Genomic DNA, 16,049 nt, shown 5'->3' with positions numbered 1-16,049 from the left:
TATATTATTCCTCCTCTGTCGGTCTTCTGCGTCTATGGCTTTATGCTGAAGGGATCTGACCTGATCTCTGAGCTCAGCAATTTGCGCTCCATAATCATGAGAAGTGTCTTCTATGTCAGAGACACGTGTCTCCACGGTGGTTAGTCGGCCTCGGATCTTATCCAGGTCATGCCTGATTAGGTTGCACTCTGATGAGAGATGATCAATGTGCCCCATGAGCTCTGCTTTACTAGCATTGATTGCCTCTAGAATCGGCCTTGTGATAGCTTCAGCATCCACTGCAGGATTCAGCTCACCTGCTCCCTCCGTCCCTCCTGCATTCTCTGTGTGAGCCATCTTACCAGGATGTGTCTTGGCGCGCTGCTCTTTCGGAGAGGAAGACAAGATGGCGGGGGCAGGGCCAGGCGCTGTGTCCTTAATGGAGCGTGTCTGCCGCTGGTCTAGCGGTGCCTTGCCGGTCTTTTTCGATGTTGAAGAAGGCATTACCAAGTTCAGCGTTCTCTCCCCCACCAGATCTGAAGTTTGTGGGTCAGAATATGCGTTCTGTAGCTGCGGATGATAAGCAGGAGAGCGGAGCTGTGGAGAGATGCGTCCTGCCTCAATCACATCCGGCCGGAAGTCATTACATGGCGTGAATTTAACCCAACTAGTAGACGCTTCACATACTATTCTTATCCACATAATTCCTTTTTGGGCATAGACCACATTTTCGTCCTATCTAGTATGATCCTGGAGATACTCTCCTCTAAAATCATTCCCTCCCCTTGGATGGATCATTGTGCAGTCTATATCACCATAGCCTCCCTAATACCCAGGTCACAGGATACGACTTGGCATATCAATGATATTACGTTAACCTATCCTTCTCATCGTTTAGAGATTGAAAAGGCACTCACAGAATATGGTTTATGTTTTTGGTTAATGACACAACATATGTTTCTGATCTTACTGTATGGGAAGCACACAAAACTGTAATTAGGGGTAAATTAATACAACAGTCTTCAGCCATTAAAAGAACAAGACAGGTCTTATTTGCTAAGCTGGACGCTAAATTTAAGGCATGTAATTTGGTTTTCCAATCCTGCTCGAATGCTACCAATAATGCAAAACTAGATAAAGCTCGTCTTGACCTAGACGTTTTTCTAACAGACTCAGCGGAAAGACTTATGCATAAACGTCAGCATACCCAATACCTTAAAGCTAATAAACCTGATACCTATATGGCACATAGTTTAAATGCGATAAAATATGCTCAGACACCAATAAGATTAAAGACCTCACGAGATGCATATACTAGTAACCCTGTTACAATACTTGAGGTGTTCCGTTCTAATTTAGCTAAACTTTATTCTCACATCTCAGATTTTGATCACACGAAAGCAGATACCCCATTTGCTTTTATCAATCTTCCCACTATAGACAATGAACAGCTCGCCCATCTCAAGAGTCCCATTACAGAATTAGAAGTTCAAAATGCCATAAAAACTTTAAAACCTCATAAACGACCATGCGCAGATGGGTTTTCAGCATATTATAAATTGTTTGCTCCCATACTGACACCTATATTAACCAGAGCTTTCTATTCTATACTTAATGGTCACACATTTAGAACGGAAATGTTGACCTCCATAATAACTATGCTGCCTAAACCCAGACCAGACTCCACCTCTTGGACCAATTTCCGTCCTATATCTCTACTAAATTTAGACATTAAACTTTTAGCTAAAATTATAGCGAATCGTCTCAATCCCATTATAGGCCGCCTAATCCATCGTGATCAAACAGGATTCATGTATGCCCACACGACAAGCGGGAGATAATATTCGACAGGCCCTCTTACTTACTCATGCTGCTAAAAATAGACACATCCCAACCTGCCTCCTTTCTTTAGATGTCAGGAAGGCATTTGACTCTGTCACTTGGCCATACATGCAATATATTTTGCATAAATGGGGTTTTGGGAATCATTTTTTGACCTGGATCTCCTCTCTATATGATAATCCAGGGGCATATGTTAAATATGCTGGCTACAAATCAGCAATGATAGACATTAGGAGAGGTACGAGGCAAGGTTGTCCCCTCTCCCCATTGATTTTTACCCTTCTCATAGAACCCTTGGCACTATTAATTAGAGCGAACCCTGATATTAAAAAGGTATTGAGTTGGGAGGATTACAGCATAAGATCTGTCTATTTGCAGATGATGTTTTAATTTACCTAACTCGCCACGTGTTTCTGCTCCAAATTTACTAGACTTACTAGATAAATTTGCTCATATTTCCGGTCTGTTTGTTAACCCTACAAAATCGAATGCACTTAATATTTTTTTAACACACACTGAACTAATGCAAGCTAAATCTTCTTTACCTTTTAACTGGGTATCTCACCAACTTTTATATTTAGGATTCCAACTTACAAACTCCTTGACAGATCTCTTTGCAGCAAACTACCTTCCATTAATTAAACAAATCACCGGACTAATGAAACAGTGGTCTTCTCTCCCCTTGTTGTGGTTAGGGCGAATTAATGCTATAAAGATGACAATATTACCAAAATTTCTGTATTTATTTAGAGTACTTCCTATTTCAATACCATCATATATCTTAAGACTAGTACAAAGAAGGGTTATGTCATTTATATGGGGACCTATCAAACACGGAATACCTCTTGCAACACTTTATCTTCCTAAAAACAAAAGGGGGCTGGGCGTGCCAAATTTTTCTTCCTATTATTACGCGGCTCAATTATCACAGCTTCCTAAGTATCATGCTACTAGAGAAATCCCCTTATGGGTGGCTGTCGAATCCATTGACAGTGACCCCATTTCTGTGGCTAATCTGCTATGGCTTAAACCCAAAGATAGAGCCCGCCTTTCCAATTCAATTACTAAACGTTCCTTGGCTATATGGGACAAATTTAAAATTTCTCATAATCTTCAATCATCACAATCTCCTCCTTTCTTTCCTCAAGAATCCAGCTTTCTACCCTGCCTGGAAATTTCTGAACTCTTTTGCAGCATGGTCAACTACAAATTTGACCCGGCTACACAAAATTGACCAAACACACACAACAAACCAAGTTTAGCGCTGTCCCCACTATACCTATTTCAACAGTAAACAGTCTGTATGTATATTCCTCGCTTAAGGTGTTGCAGCTCTCCCAAAAGTCCACTGGGTGGTAGACATGATTCTGTAAATATATAAAGACAAGAGAGAGCGCACGCCAGCCCTAGTGTGTAATCGTTTAATAGATAAGATAAGTGGATAAAAAACGAGGGTTGCACTCACAAACATCCAGCGTTAAATGGCATAAACAGCTCCATAATAGCCTCCTCTCCTGGTCTGTAGGGATCAGTTAGCTCACAGCAACTAGCAGCGTGGTAAAGTATTTCAGTAAGCACAGACCGCCTGCTTCCTTGTAACACACGTGCGAGTGCTTTGGGCGGTGTGTGTTACAAGGAAGCAGCCAGTCTGTGCTTACTTAAATGCACAGCAGAATGATCGCAGCATGAGTGTCTGAACATAACCTTCACATAACAAAGAGGACTACAGAGACATCATTAGCGTGTGTAACGGAACACCCCACACTCCGCTTGAGTGCTTCCATCAGTATACCACTTCCTCCCAGTCTGGATACAGATATCAGATATTCCAACCGCTCCCAAGCACAAAACAAGACGAGACTTGCTTAGCTGCTAACATGGACTCGTTTATTAGAACCAAAATTACAAGTCTTTATTTACCGTTAAAGAGAAGGTTCCCCCCTCCTGCTGATATTACTCTAACAATACAACTGTAACCTAATTAACATGAGCTAGTTTACTAAATCATTTACCCAGACTAGGTGACTCAGAGACATGACCTTTGGGCAGACTTGTGGTCACCGAGCTTCACACAGTAGTATAAACACAATAGCAGGAGCTAATTACAATTAACAATACAAACAGTGATCCCCCCCTCCTCAGCCTAGTAGACAACAAACGATAGTAGGAGTAGACTGTCCGGCTCCTAGCCAGTTCTAGAGGCCAATATGATCAGCTCTCTCAACTATGTGGAGATCAGAATCAAAGTCTTTACATATATCCTGGGAGATATTGTGAATAAATATTACTGTCCCCTTTTAAGTAGTTCAAGATATATTTTCTCACTCACCCTGTGCCAGGATAGCACAGGGTGACTTAGACATAAGAGCTGTATGGAGAGCTGAAACAAGGGTATCTCATACTTTCCAAGGGACTCTGGGTTCCACGGGCCCTCCTGTCATAGCATGGTTATTGAGGGCAAATTTTGCCCAGGGTAAAAGGTCTACCCAATCATCCTGATGGGCAGAAATGAAGGCACAAAGATACTGTACCACATTCTGGTTGACCCTTTCATTTTGTCCATTTGACGGCGAATGAAAGGCTGAAGTCCAACTTGATTCCAAAGGATGTGGCCAGAGCTCTCCAGAAGCGGGCTGTAAACTGAACCCCTCTAAAAGAGACAAGTGTGCGAGGGTATACCATGGAGACAAAAGATTTCACAAATAAAGATGGAAGCCAAATTGACAGCAGAGGGTAGTCCTGGACGTGGAGTTAAGTGACACATTTTATAAAACCTGTCCACAACCACCCAGATAATGGTAGAGTCCGCTGAAGGGGGGGGGGGGGGGGTAGTTCAGAGATAAAAAAAATCCATGGAGATGCAACGCCAAGGTACATCCAGAACAGGTAGAGGTAAAAGGTGACCTGCTGGAGCAGACATGGAGGACTTTGACTACACACAAATGGAGCAAGCCTGGACATATTCAACATCCTTCCGAAGTGAGGGACACCAGTAGTAACACTGCAGGAAGGCACAGGTGCGTTTCACATCAGGATATCCTGAGAGTTTAGAACCATGTGCCCATTTGAGAACTTGGAGTGAAGGGAGGGCACCACAAAAGGTCTTTCCGGGCAGGATTATTGGTGACTGAAGATGGGTGGAAGCAAGGATACAATTGGCAGGAAGAATAGGTTCTGGTTTGACATGACACTCAGAGTCAGCAATGTCAAATGATCTGGACAAGGCGTCAGCATGAACATTTTTAGAACCGGGCCGGAACGTGATGTCAAAATTAAACCTAGAAAAGAAGAGCCCATCGTGCTTGCATGGGAGTCAAACGTCGGGCGGATTGCAGATACTAGAGGTTCTTCTGATCAGTATAGATCATAAGATGAGGAGATCCCTCCAGTAGATGTAGTCATTTCTTGCAGTGCCAGCTTGATAGCCAGAAGTTCCCGATCCCCTTAGAGAAGAAGGCATAAGGATGGAGCTTACTGTAATGCATTTGGAGAAGGACGGCCCCCCTCCCAAGGATGAAGCATCTACCTCCAAGAAGGAAGGCTGGAGAATGTCAGGACGTTTGAGAATATATGCAGAGAGGAAGGCCGTTTTGAGATTGTGGAAAGCCTCGACTGCTTCAGGAGGCCTGGGGGGGGGGTCAGGAGAGCATGGTATTGGGGAATCAGAAGAGTATGGCATTGGGGGGGTGAGAAGGGCACAGCACTGGAGTGGTCAGGAGTGCTGGTACTATGGGGACAGGAGGGTGCAGAAGTTGTTACCAGATGCAGAGTGGTGCAGGGAAGCAGCATGTTCTGGCACTGTTCCCCTCCAGCCCTCCACTGCCGTCCATCCCACAAGCACCTTGGATGGATTGGAGAGGAGGCGAGGCCCTAGGAATGTGCTCACTACACGCAGGGCTCAGGGAAAGAGCTCGGGCATGTTCGTATTCCACTACTCTGGAGGCTTCCCCACCCAGCAGCCACTCGTATGCAGGGGGCTGAGGCAGCCTCGCAGGCTAGGAGTGGCCGAGCGTGCGCCTTTGCCACTCTGTAGAAAGCGTTGGGTTGGCGAGGCAGGGATATCTTCACAAGCTACCCATCACCTGCCAACAGTCAACAGGTGGCTCACGATCGAATGGTTGCCGACCCCATACTAGAGGAAAGAAGGGAAAGGGGAGACATGATTGAAACGTTTAAATACATCAAGGGGGTGAATAAGTATTTTTTAGTTAACTCTTATATTTTTCAAATTTTGCATCAACAACAAGTGATACATAAATAATAAACCACCAAGGGGGCAGGGTGTCATAACAAGAGTGGGGCAACACCAATCTCAAGGCTTCTAGCGGGTAGCCAAAAAAACAATAGTATTGTCAGATAAATTTGGGGTTGTCCGCCACATGAATCAGGGAGTCATATGCATCAATCAACTGATAGATTCGCTAAATGGCAAAGGGGTCAGGTTTTGACCACTATGTCTGATATCTCAAGGTGGATAGGAGAACTGCAAGGAGAGTGGGAAAAAGAAGAGAAGATGAAGAAGGGTAAGAAAGGAGGTGAGGAAGGACTATACACCGCATCATGGCTCACTAGATGCTGTGGGGACATCCTCTGTAATCCACGCCTGGAAGGCTGCGGTGAATCAAAACAAAGACCACAAGGGTCCAACTTTGTTTAAACTGTTCCTTGCTATCCACTTCCTGTGACAGCAAGCGTTTGAGGTCCCTGATGGAATCCAGCTCATTAGCCCATTCCACAAGGGGAGGTGTTGTAGTCTTCAAATATCAGGGAATGAAAATCCTGACCGCTGCTAAAAAGACGTCTTTTTGTGCGGACTTGATAGGGCCAAGGAGTGCCAGTGTGGGTGTCATGGGGATGTGGGTCACCATAAGCTTACAATAGAGAGTGAGGATTTGCAACCAGAATGCTTTAATGGGGGGACAATCCCACCAAATGTGGAGCATAGTGCCTTTGGCGGCATGGCAACGCCAACAAGCATCCGGGACTGTATAATTTAATTTGTGGAGGACAGATGGGCACCTATAGAGGGCAGTATTTTTGAATATGAAGCCAAGATCAAGAACACAGGGACATGACCTCAATTTAGCAGGAGGAAAGTTCAAGTTCTGCCACCACTTTTCAATAAAAATAATAATAATTAAAAAAAAAAAAAAAGAAAAGAAAGATCTTTCTTCATTTTTTCCAAAGGTGTGCCAATAAATTAAATTTTCAAAGGACTCACCGTGCGTCTTCGTACGTTTTCTTTCCAAAATGTTGTCAGTTTGTAGAGGTTTCTACTGCACTGGTGCTCCAGGTCCTCCAAAATGTGATAGGTAAATAAGATGCATACAGTGGGGACGGAAAGTATTTAGACCCCCTTAAATTTTTCACTCTTTGTTATATTGCAGCCATTTGCTAATCAATTAAGTTCATTTTTTCATCATTAAGGTACACACAGCACCCCATATAGAAAGAAAAACACAGAATTGTTGACATTTTTGCAGATTAAAAAAGAAAAACTGAACTATCACATGGTCCTAAGTATTCAGACCCTTTGCTGTGACCCTCATATATTTAACTCAGGTGCTGTCCATTTCGTCTGATCAGCCTTGAGATGGTTCTACACCTTCATTTGAGTCCAGCTGTGTTTTGATTATACTGATTGGACTTGATTAGGAAAGCCACACACCTGTCTATATAAGACCTTACAGCTCACAGTGTATGTCAGAGTAAATGAGAATCATGAGGTCAAAGGAACTGCCTGAAGAGCTCAGAGACAGAACTGTGGCAAGGCACAGATCTGGCCAAGGTTGCAATAACATTTCTGCTGCACTTAAGGTTCCTAAGAGCACAGTGGCCTCCATAATCCTTAAATGGAAGACGTTTGGGACGATCAGAATCCTTCCTAGGGCTGGCCGTCCGGCCAAGCTGAGCTATCGGGGAAGAAAAGCCTTGGTGAGAGAGGTAAAGAAGAACCCAAAGATCACTGTGGCTGAGCTTCAGAGATGCAGTCGGGGGATGGGAGAAAGTTGTAGAAAGTCAACCATCACTGCAGCCCTTCACCAGTCGGGGCTTTATGGCAGAGTGGCCCGACGGAAGCCTCTCCTCAGTGCAAGACACATGAAAGCCCGCATGAAGTTTTCTAAAAAAACACCTGAAGGACTCCAAGATGGTGAGAAATAAGATTCTTTGGTCTGACGAGACCAAGATAGAACTTTTTGGCCTTAATTCTAAGCGGTATGTGTGGAGAAAACCAGGCACTGCTCATCACCTGTCTAATACAGTCCCAACAGTGAAGCATGGTGGTGGCAGCATCATGCTGTGGGGGTGTTTTTCAGCTGCAGGGACAGGACGACTGGTTGCAATCGAGGGAAAGATGAATGCAGCCAAGAACAGGGATATCCTGGAGGAAAACCTTCTCCAGAGTGCTCAGGACCTCAGACTGGGCCGAAGGTTTACCTTCCAACAAGACAATGATCCTAAGCACACAGCTAAAATAATGAAGGAGTGGCTTCACAACAACTCCATGACTGTTCTTGAATGGCCCAGCCAGAGCCCTGACTTAAACCTAATTGAGCATCTCTGGAGAGACCTAAAAATGACTTTCCACCAACGTTTACCATCCAACCTGACAGAACTGGAGAGGATCTGCAAGGAGGAATGGTAGAGGATCCCCAAATCCAGGTGTGAAAACTTGTTGCATCTTTCCCAAAAAGACTCATGGCTGTATTAGATCAAAAGGGTGCTTCTACTAAATACTGAGCAAAGGGTCTGAATACTTAGGACTATGTGATATTTCAGTTTTTCTTTTTTAATAAATCTGCAAAAATGTCAACAATTCTGTGTTTTTCTGTCAATATGGGGTGCTGTGTGTACATTAATGAGGAAAAAAATGAACTTAAATGATTTTAGCAAATGGCTGCAACATAACAAAGAGTGAAAAATTTAAGGGGGTCTGAATACTTTCCGTCCCCACTGTATTTTAGGTCCCTTAAAGCCTGACAGTGTCCTTAAGAATTTTGGCCTCTCTATGCAGCCTGGCTCTAAAGTAGTCTCACGCGTATGTATCCAACATTCATAGGTAAAGTTGATCCAGGAAATATCTGATTGCCTCTCGGGGAATCAGGAATTAATTTTTTTGCTGGAGAAAATTGGATCATGCTTTTCTGCGGTTTTTTTTGCCTTCCTCTGGATTAACTGTAGGATTGTGTATATGGGATTGTATGATTTTCTTTTCTCCCTTTTATTACTTGAACTAGATTGGACCTGTATCTTTTTTCAACCTGACTATGTACTTTGTATCCCCACACTCATGAAGAGTAGCAGAATGTGTTTTGGGGTGTAAAGCCAAGTATGACCTTGCTAGGTGTTATCATATTAAAGTGGAGGTCCACCCTAAAAAAGGAAATGGCATTAAAATTCATAGAAAAAAAAAAAATTACCTGAAACCCCTGTTGCTAGGAAGTCTTCCTAATCTGGCTCTTCCTATTTCGCTGCGCTTTCTCCTCCTAAGGTGAGCGGCCCCAGTGCCTTCTGGGACATGTGTGTGTCCCGGAAAACAACGGGGCCATTCACAAAGCGTCGCACCGCTCGCGCAGTAGGAAACTGGCAGTGAAGCCGCAAGGCTCCGCTGCCTGTTTCCCTTAGTTAGGAAGGAGGCGCTGCTGGCCGATCCGATGGACGGATCGGTCTCGGGGGGGGCGACATCGTGGGCTCGCTGAACAGGTAAGTGTCCTTATGGACCTTTGGGTGTTTACTCACCGGATGAAAATTTTAATATTGGGGGTTTGGCTGACAGCTGCAGCCATGGCCCTGTTATAACCGCTTGAACACAACGATGCACATGTATGCGATTGTGGTTAAATTCACTTTAAAGTATTTTAACCACTTGCCGACCGGCTCACGCCGATATACGTCAGCAGAAGGGCACGTACAGGCATATTAACGTACCTGTACGTTGCCCTTTAAGACTCTGCATTTTGGGCGTGTGCGCTCGCCACGAGCTCCGTGAGTGTGATCGCGGGTCCCGCGGGGGATACCTGCGATTGTCTCACAGAGAGCAAATGCTGAGGAAATGCTGATGTAAACAAGCATTTCCCCATTCTTCCTAGTGACAGGACACTGATCACTGCTCCCTGTGATCGGGAGCGGTGATCAGTGTCGTGACACACGTAGCCCACCCCGCCTACAGTTAGAACACATCCCTAGGACACAGTTAACCCTTTCAGCGTCCCCTCCTGGTTAACCCCTTCGCTGCCAGTCACATTTACACAGTAATTAATGCATTTTTAATCACATTGATCGCTGTATAAATGTGAATGGTCCCAAAATAGTGCCAAAAGTGTCCGATCTGTCTGCCATAATGTCGCAGTCATGATAAAAATCACTGATCGCCGTCATTACAAGTAAAAAAAAAAAAAGTTAACAAAAATGCCATAAAAACTATCCTCTATTTTGTAGACGCTATAACTTTTGCGCAAACCAATCAATAAACGCCTATTGCGATTTTTTTTACCAAACATATGTAGAAGAATACGGCCTAAACCAAGGAAAAAAAATTTTATATATTTTTTGGGGATATTTATTATAGCAAAAGTAAAAAATATTGCGTTTTTCAAAATTGTTTTTTTGTTTATAGTGCAAAAAAAAACAAAAAAAAACGCAGAGGTGATCAAATACCACCAAAAGAAAGCTCTATTTGTGGGGAAAAAAAGGACTTCAATTTTGTTTGGGAGCCACATCGCACGACCGCGCAATTATCAGTTAAAGCGACGCAGTGCCGAATCGCAAAAAGTGCTCTGGTCTTTGGCCAGCCAAATGGTCTGGGGCTGAAGTGGTTAAAAGTTTGTCATGTGAAGGGTTAGTGTGTGGGTGAGGCGCTGCCCTAATTCATAGAAATACTTTGTAAATCGTGTGTAGCCAAATCCCATATGTAAAGTCGCATATAAAGTATAGACCAAAATTGCAAATAAAAAATACAACGAAAATAAAACCAAACATAAAACAGCAAAGTGACCCCCTTTGGAGTGTGTAGGTGTAACGTTGTCCTAGTTTAAAAAATGCTTTATAAGTCGTGTGTGGCCAAATCCCACATATAAAGTCGCATGTAAATTATAAACAAAATATGAACAAAATCGCATATAGCAAACTTAACAGCTAGGTTGGCCCCCTTTCAATTGGGGGAGGGGGGAAAGGGAACAGGGGATGAAATCAAAAAATGACTTAAACCAAAACTATTCCATCCGCATAAGAACCCCATATAGTGATTGATTTAAAAGTCTTTGACAAACATAACATTGCTGAATAATTACATAGGTTAAATCGTGACTAGTGCTCAGTGCAACTTAAGTGAAAAACTTGACATCTTTGTAAAACAAGGCAGGTATTTGTATTAATCTTGGTGACCAGGTGCTCGTGTCTTGTGATCATGCGGACACTCACCAGCTTCTTTAACCCCTGCGGGGGTAATGCGCAGTCACAGTGTATGCCACTGTGCGGCAATCCACAGGCTGTTTCTGGGTCACGGTGACGTTTTAGGCATAAGAGAAGAAAGAGGAGATTCCATAGCATAAAACCATAAAACACTCTTTATTGAACGCAGATGACAGAATGGTACTCACATTTAAGCAGTTTATAATAGGCAACCAAGTGTCATCAAAACAGGAGAGCGTCAGATTTCAGTTGGTGATCCTCTGGGAGATGATGCAAAAGCGTCAAAATAGGCCACGCCCTACGCGTTTCGTCATAGGGACGCCCAGTTGACGTCCTATGACGAAACGTGGCCTATTTTGACGCTTTTGCATCATCTCCCAGAGGATCCCCAACTTAAATCTGATGCTCTCCTGTTTTGATGACACTTGGTTGCCTATTATAAACTGCTTAAATGTGAGTACCATTCTGTCATCTGCGTTCAATAAAGAGTGTTTTATGGTTTTACGCTATGGAATCTCCTCTTTCTTCTCTTATGAATAAAACGTCACCGTGACCCAGAAACAGCCTGTGGATTGCCGCACAGTGGCATACACTGTGACTGCGCATTACCCCCGCAGGGGTTAAAGAAGCTGCCTAAAACATCACCGTGACCCAGAAACAGCCTGTGGATTGCCGCACAGTGGCATACACTGTGACTGCGCATTACCCCCGCAGGGGTTAAAGAAGCTGGTGAGTGTCCGCACGAGCACCTGGACACCAAGATTAATACAAATACCTGCCTTGTTTTACAAAGATGTCAAGTTTTTCACTTAAGTTGCACTGAGCACTAGTCACGATTTAACCTATGTAATTATTCAGCAACGTTATGTTTGTCAAAGACTTTTAAATCAATCACTATATGGGGTTCTTATGCGGATGGAATAGTTTTGGCTAAAGTCATTTTTTGATTTCATCCCCTGTTCCCTTTCCCCCCTCCCCCAATTCAAAGGGGGCCAACCTAGCTGTTAAATTTGCTATATGCGATTTTGTTCATATTTTGTTTATAATTTACATGCGACTTTATATGTGGGATTTGGGTACACACGACTTATAAAGTATTTTTTTAACTAGGACAACGTTACACCTACACACTCCAAAGGGGGTCACTTTGCTGTTTTATGTTTGGTTTTATTTTCGTTGAATTTTTTATTTGCAATTTTGGTCTATACTTTATATGCGACTTTACATATGGGATTTGGCTACACACGATTTACAAAGTATTTCTATTAATTAGGACAGCGCCACACCCACACACTAACCCTTCACTTACCTTCTGTTTTTTCCACCTTGGTGGAAATCACAGCTGTGGAGGCAGCAGTCCTTTATGCGATTTCTTCCATTGTTTACATTTTTTTCCATTTTCTCCACTGTTTTCTCCACTAGGACAACGTTACACCTACACACTCCAAAGGGGGTCACTTTGCTGTTTTATGTTTGGTTTTATTTTCGTTGAATTTTTTATTTGCAATTTTGGTTTACACTTTATATGCGACTTTACATATGGGATTTGGCTACACACGATTTACCAAGTATTTCTATGAATTAGGACAGCGCCACACCCACACATTAACCCTTCACTTACCTTCTGTTTTTTCCACCTTGGTGGAAATCACATCTGTGGAGGCAGCAGTCCTTTATGCGATTTCTTCCATTGTTTCCATTTTTTTTTCCATTTTCTCCACTTTTTTAATTTTCTGTTCCGTTGCGCGGATACACCACTCATATTTCATTAAAAGTTTGTCATGTCTCCCCATGATATGTTTTGCTCCCCAGACCTTTCACAATTATTTTGCCTTTCTCTGGACTCATTCTAGGTTATCAATATCTTTTTGTAATGAAGTGTGGAGATCAGCTATAAAAAAAAAAGACTAGCTCAACTGAATTTATTCTCTCTTGAGAAGTGGGGGGATATGGTCATAAGTGGTCTATAAAGTGAACTTGGTGCTGAGTTATTCACAGGTAATTACAGAGGACAAGGGGACACTTTACATCTGGAGGAAAAAAGATTTAACCTCCACATACGGAAAGGTTGCTTCACAGTAAGGAGCTGTAAAAAAAAAAAAAAATGGAACAGACTCCCTCAATAAGTAGTTTTGGCTAGCTTTATTTTTTTTAAATTATTATTTTTTTTTTTTAACATAGTTGGATGCATTCCTAAATGCACAAAATATAACTGGATACTAACATTTATAGGTAATAACACCAGGGGCAGTTGATCCAGGAAATATACGATTGCCTCCTGGGCAAACTGGATCATGCTTAATTGGGGTTTTTTGCCCTCTAAACTGTGCGTATAGGAAAGTGTATATGGTGGTTGTCAATTTTTTTTTTTTCTCTCTTCTCCTTTGCTTGAACTAGATGGACTCGCATCTTTAATTAAAGCAACAGTAAACCACAGTTGTAAAAAAATAAAATAAAGAATTCTAGGCTGTAAATATATGAAGGAATAGGAGGTACCTATATTGTTTTAAAGTTAACCTGTCACCACAGGGTAATTTTAATTTAAAAAGCCCACCTGTAAATAATTGATGGCTGATAGGTGAAATGCATGCGTCTCCTCTTCTGGCCACTGTTTCTCCCACTGGCTCATACATCCCATTCCAATGCATGCACCAGTGGAAGGAACCATGGTACCTGGTGGGAGAGCAAGAATCGAACGCATGTAAGCTTTCACGCATTGTAAATGTGACCCTGTGGTGACAGGGTCACGTAATTATGTTTGGTCCTATGGTATCCTTTTTCAGACACAGAGCTTTGATTAGACCTTGATCAGCACAGTCAAACCTTTATGCAACATATTTGGGCTCCTGCACATAGCGTGAATGGAATTGCCCCATGGACTTCTACTCTTGCACGTCTATTTAAAGAGAAAGGAGTAGAACATACAGCTATAAGTTAAATGGCTATTCAGTTAACTGAGAACACCTACATTCTTAACATAACTTTCATGAAGCTTACTGTACATTAAAATGTCAGTCTATTAGATATGGCATTATGCTCCTTAAAGTAAATTACCATTTAAAAGATTAATGGCATCCAACTTAATGGATTAAGTCACTGTATATGTATATATATACCTTTCGCCACAGCTGGGTAGCGAGGAAACCGCATCAGAGTCTGTGGAAAGAAAAGACAAAATAAATGCAATAAAAAAAATTATATTGAAAATATACAAAAAAATGTTTAAAATTGTGTAGGACTTCTATGACTAGGCTATATTCTAAAAATATCTGCCGAGCATTAATGTATATTACATTCCATCTGATTTTTGCTATATGGCAAAAATAAATAGCAAACACAGCTCACACTAAATCCACCACAGAATTGGAGAGAAAAAAAGTATTGAATTAATAAAATCCATTGTGTATGCATGTGTGAGCGAGAGTGTGACCCACACACAATCATGTAAAAAAAGTACACTAAATTTTTTTACATTTTTCAACATATTTGAACAAGCAAACATATTTATTCAAACAGTGCCTACAGATAGAGATGATATATTTTAACAAATGACATGGTGTATTTATTTTCCTAATCTAAAGGGTAAGAATGCAGACTTGCCACAAAAGAGAAAAGTAAGTACACCCCTACATTTACCACCACTTCAATACTGAGCACTTATACACCTTCCTGCCCAGACCAATTTTCACCTTTCAGCGCTGTCGCACTTTGAATGACAATTGCGCGGTCATACAACACTGTACCCAAACTAAATTTTTATCATTTTGTTCCCACAAATAGAGCTTTCTTTTGGTGGTATTTGATCACCTCTGGGATTTTTATTTTCTGCTAAACAAATTTAAAAAAAGACCGAAAATTTTGAAAAAAACGTTTTTTTTTTTGTTTCTGTTACAAAACTTTGTAAATAAGTAAGTTTTCTCCTTCACTGATAGGGCTGCATTGACGGGCACTGATAAGGCGGTACTGATGGGCACCGATGAGATGGCACTGATGGGCACTAATATGCAGCACTGATGGTTACACCTAGGTGGCACTGAGAGGCGGCACGGATGGGCACTGATAGGCGGCACTGATGTACACTAACTGATGGTATGGATGGATGCCAATCACTGCCAAACAATAATGCCTGCCAATCAGTGATGCCCATTGTGGGCACTGATTGGCATCCATTGTTGGCACTGATTGGCATACCTGGTGGTGACATCCCTGGTGGTCCAGTGTGGGCATCCTTGGGGGGGGCTGCGCTGATAATCAATCAGCACAGACCCCCCCCCCCCCCCCCCCCGTTAGAGGAGCAGCCGATCAGCTCTCTTCTGTTCACAGACGCGAATGAGGAAAAACCGGTCAACGGCTCTTCCTGCTTACACTGTGATCAGCCGTGATTGGACACAGCTGATCATGTGGTAAAGAGTCTCAGTCAGAGACCCTTTACCTAGAGATCGGTGTTGCGGTGTGTCAGACTGACACACCGCAACAATGATCGCCGCGATGCGCGCCAGCAGCTTGATATCCCGGCGACTTCAAGTGACGTCCAGTCAGGTTATTGAAACCACTTTGCCGCTGTCATTTTGTATGGTGGGCGGCAAGTGGTTAAAGTGAATGTAATATCTTGTTTAAAAAAAAAAGCAAAAATAAATAACCATGTTATACTTACCTGCTCTGTTGCAGGGGTTTTGCACAGAGCAGCCCAGATCCTCCTTTTCTCAGGTCCCTCTTCGGTGCTCCTGGCCCCTCCCTTCTATCGAGTGTCCCCACAGTAAGCAGCTTGCTATGGCTAACTGACTTGGACAGCCACGGGAGCCAATGAGGCTGCTGCT

At 42.7% G+C, this 16,049-nt stretch overlaps 1 protein-coding gene across 2 annotated transcripts in view; it reads right to left on the bottom strand.

The window, feature by feature from the left end:
- The window catches only part of APBA3 (amyloid beta precursor protein binding family A member 3), a 214,656-nt gene that overhangs the window by 135,840 nt on the left and 62,767 nt on the right, over positions 1–16,049 (bottom strand). For both annotated transcript variants that reach the window (XM_073594283.1, XM_073594276.1), the window contains exon 2: positions 14,349–14,388. In XM_073594283.1, the coding sequence (XP_073450384.1) occupies positions 14,349–14,388 (40 nt within the window). The remainder of the gene's footprint in view (positions 1–14,348; positions 14,389–16,049) is intronic.

The sequence above is a fragment of the Aquarana catesbeiana genome, linkage group LG01 (assembly GCF_042186555.1).
Source record: "Aquarana catesbeiana isolate 2022-GZ linkage group LG01, ASM4218655v1, whole genome shotgun sequence".
NCBI lineage: Eukaryota > Metazoa > Chordata > Amphibia > Anura > Ranidae > Aquarana > Aquarana catesbeiana.
This window is presented reverse-complemented; position numbering and strand designations above follow the sequence as displayed.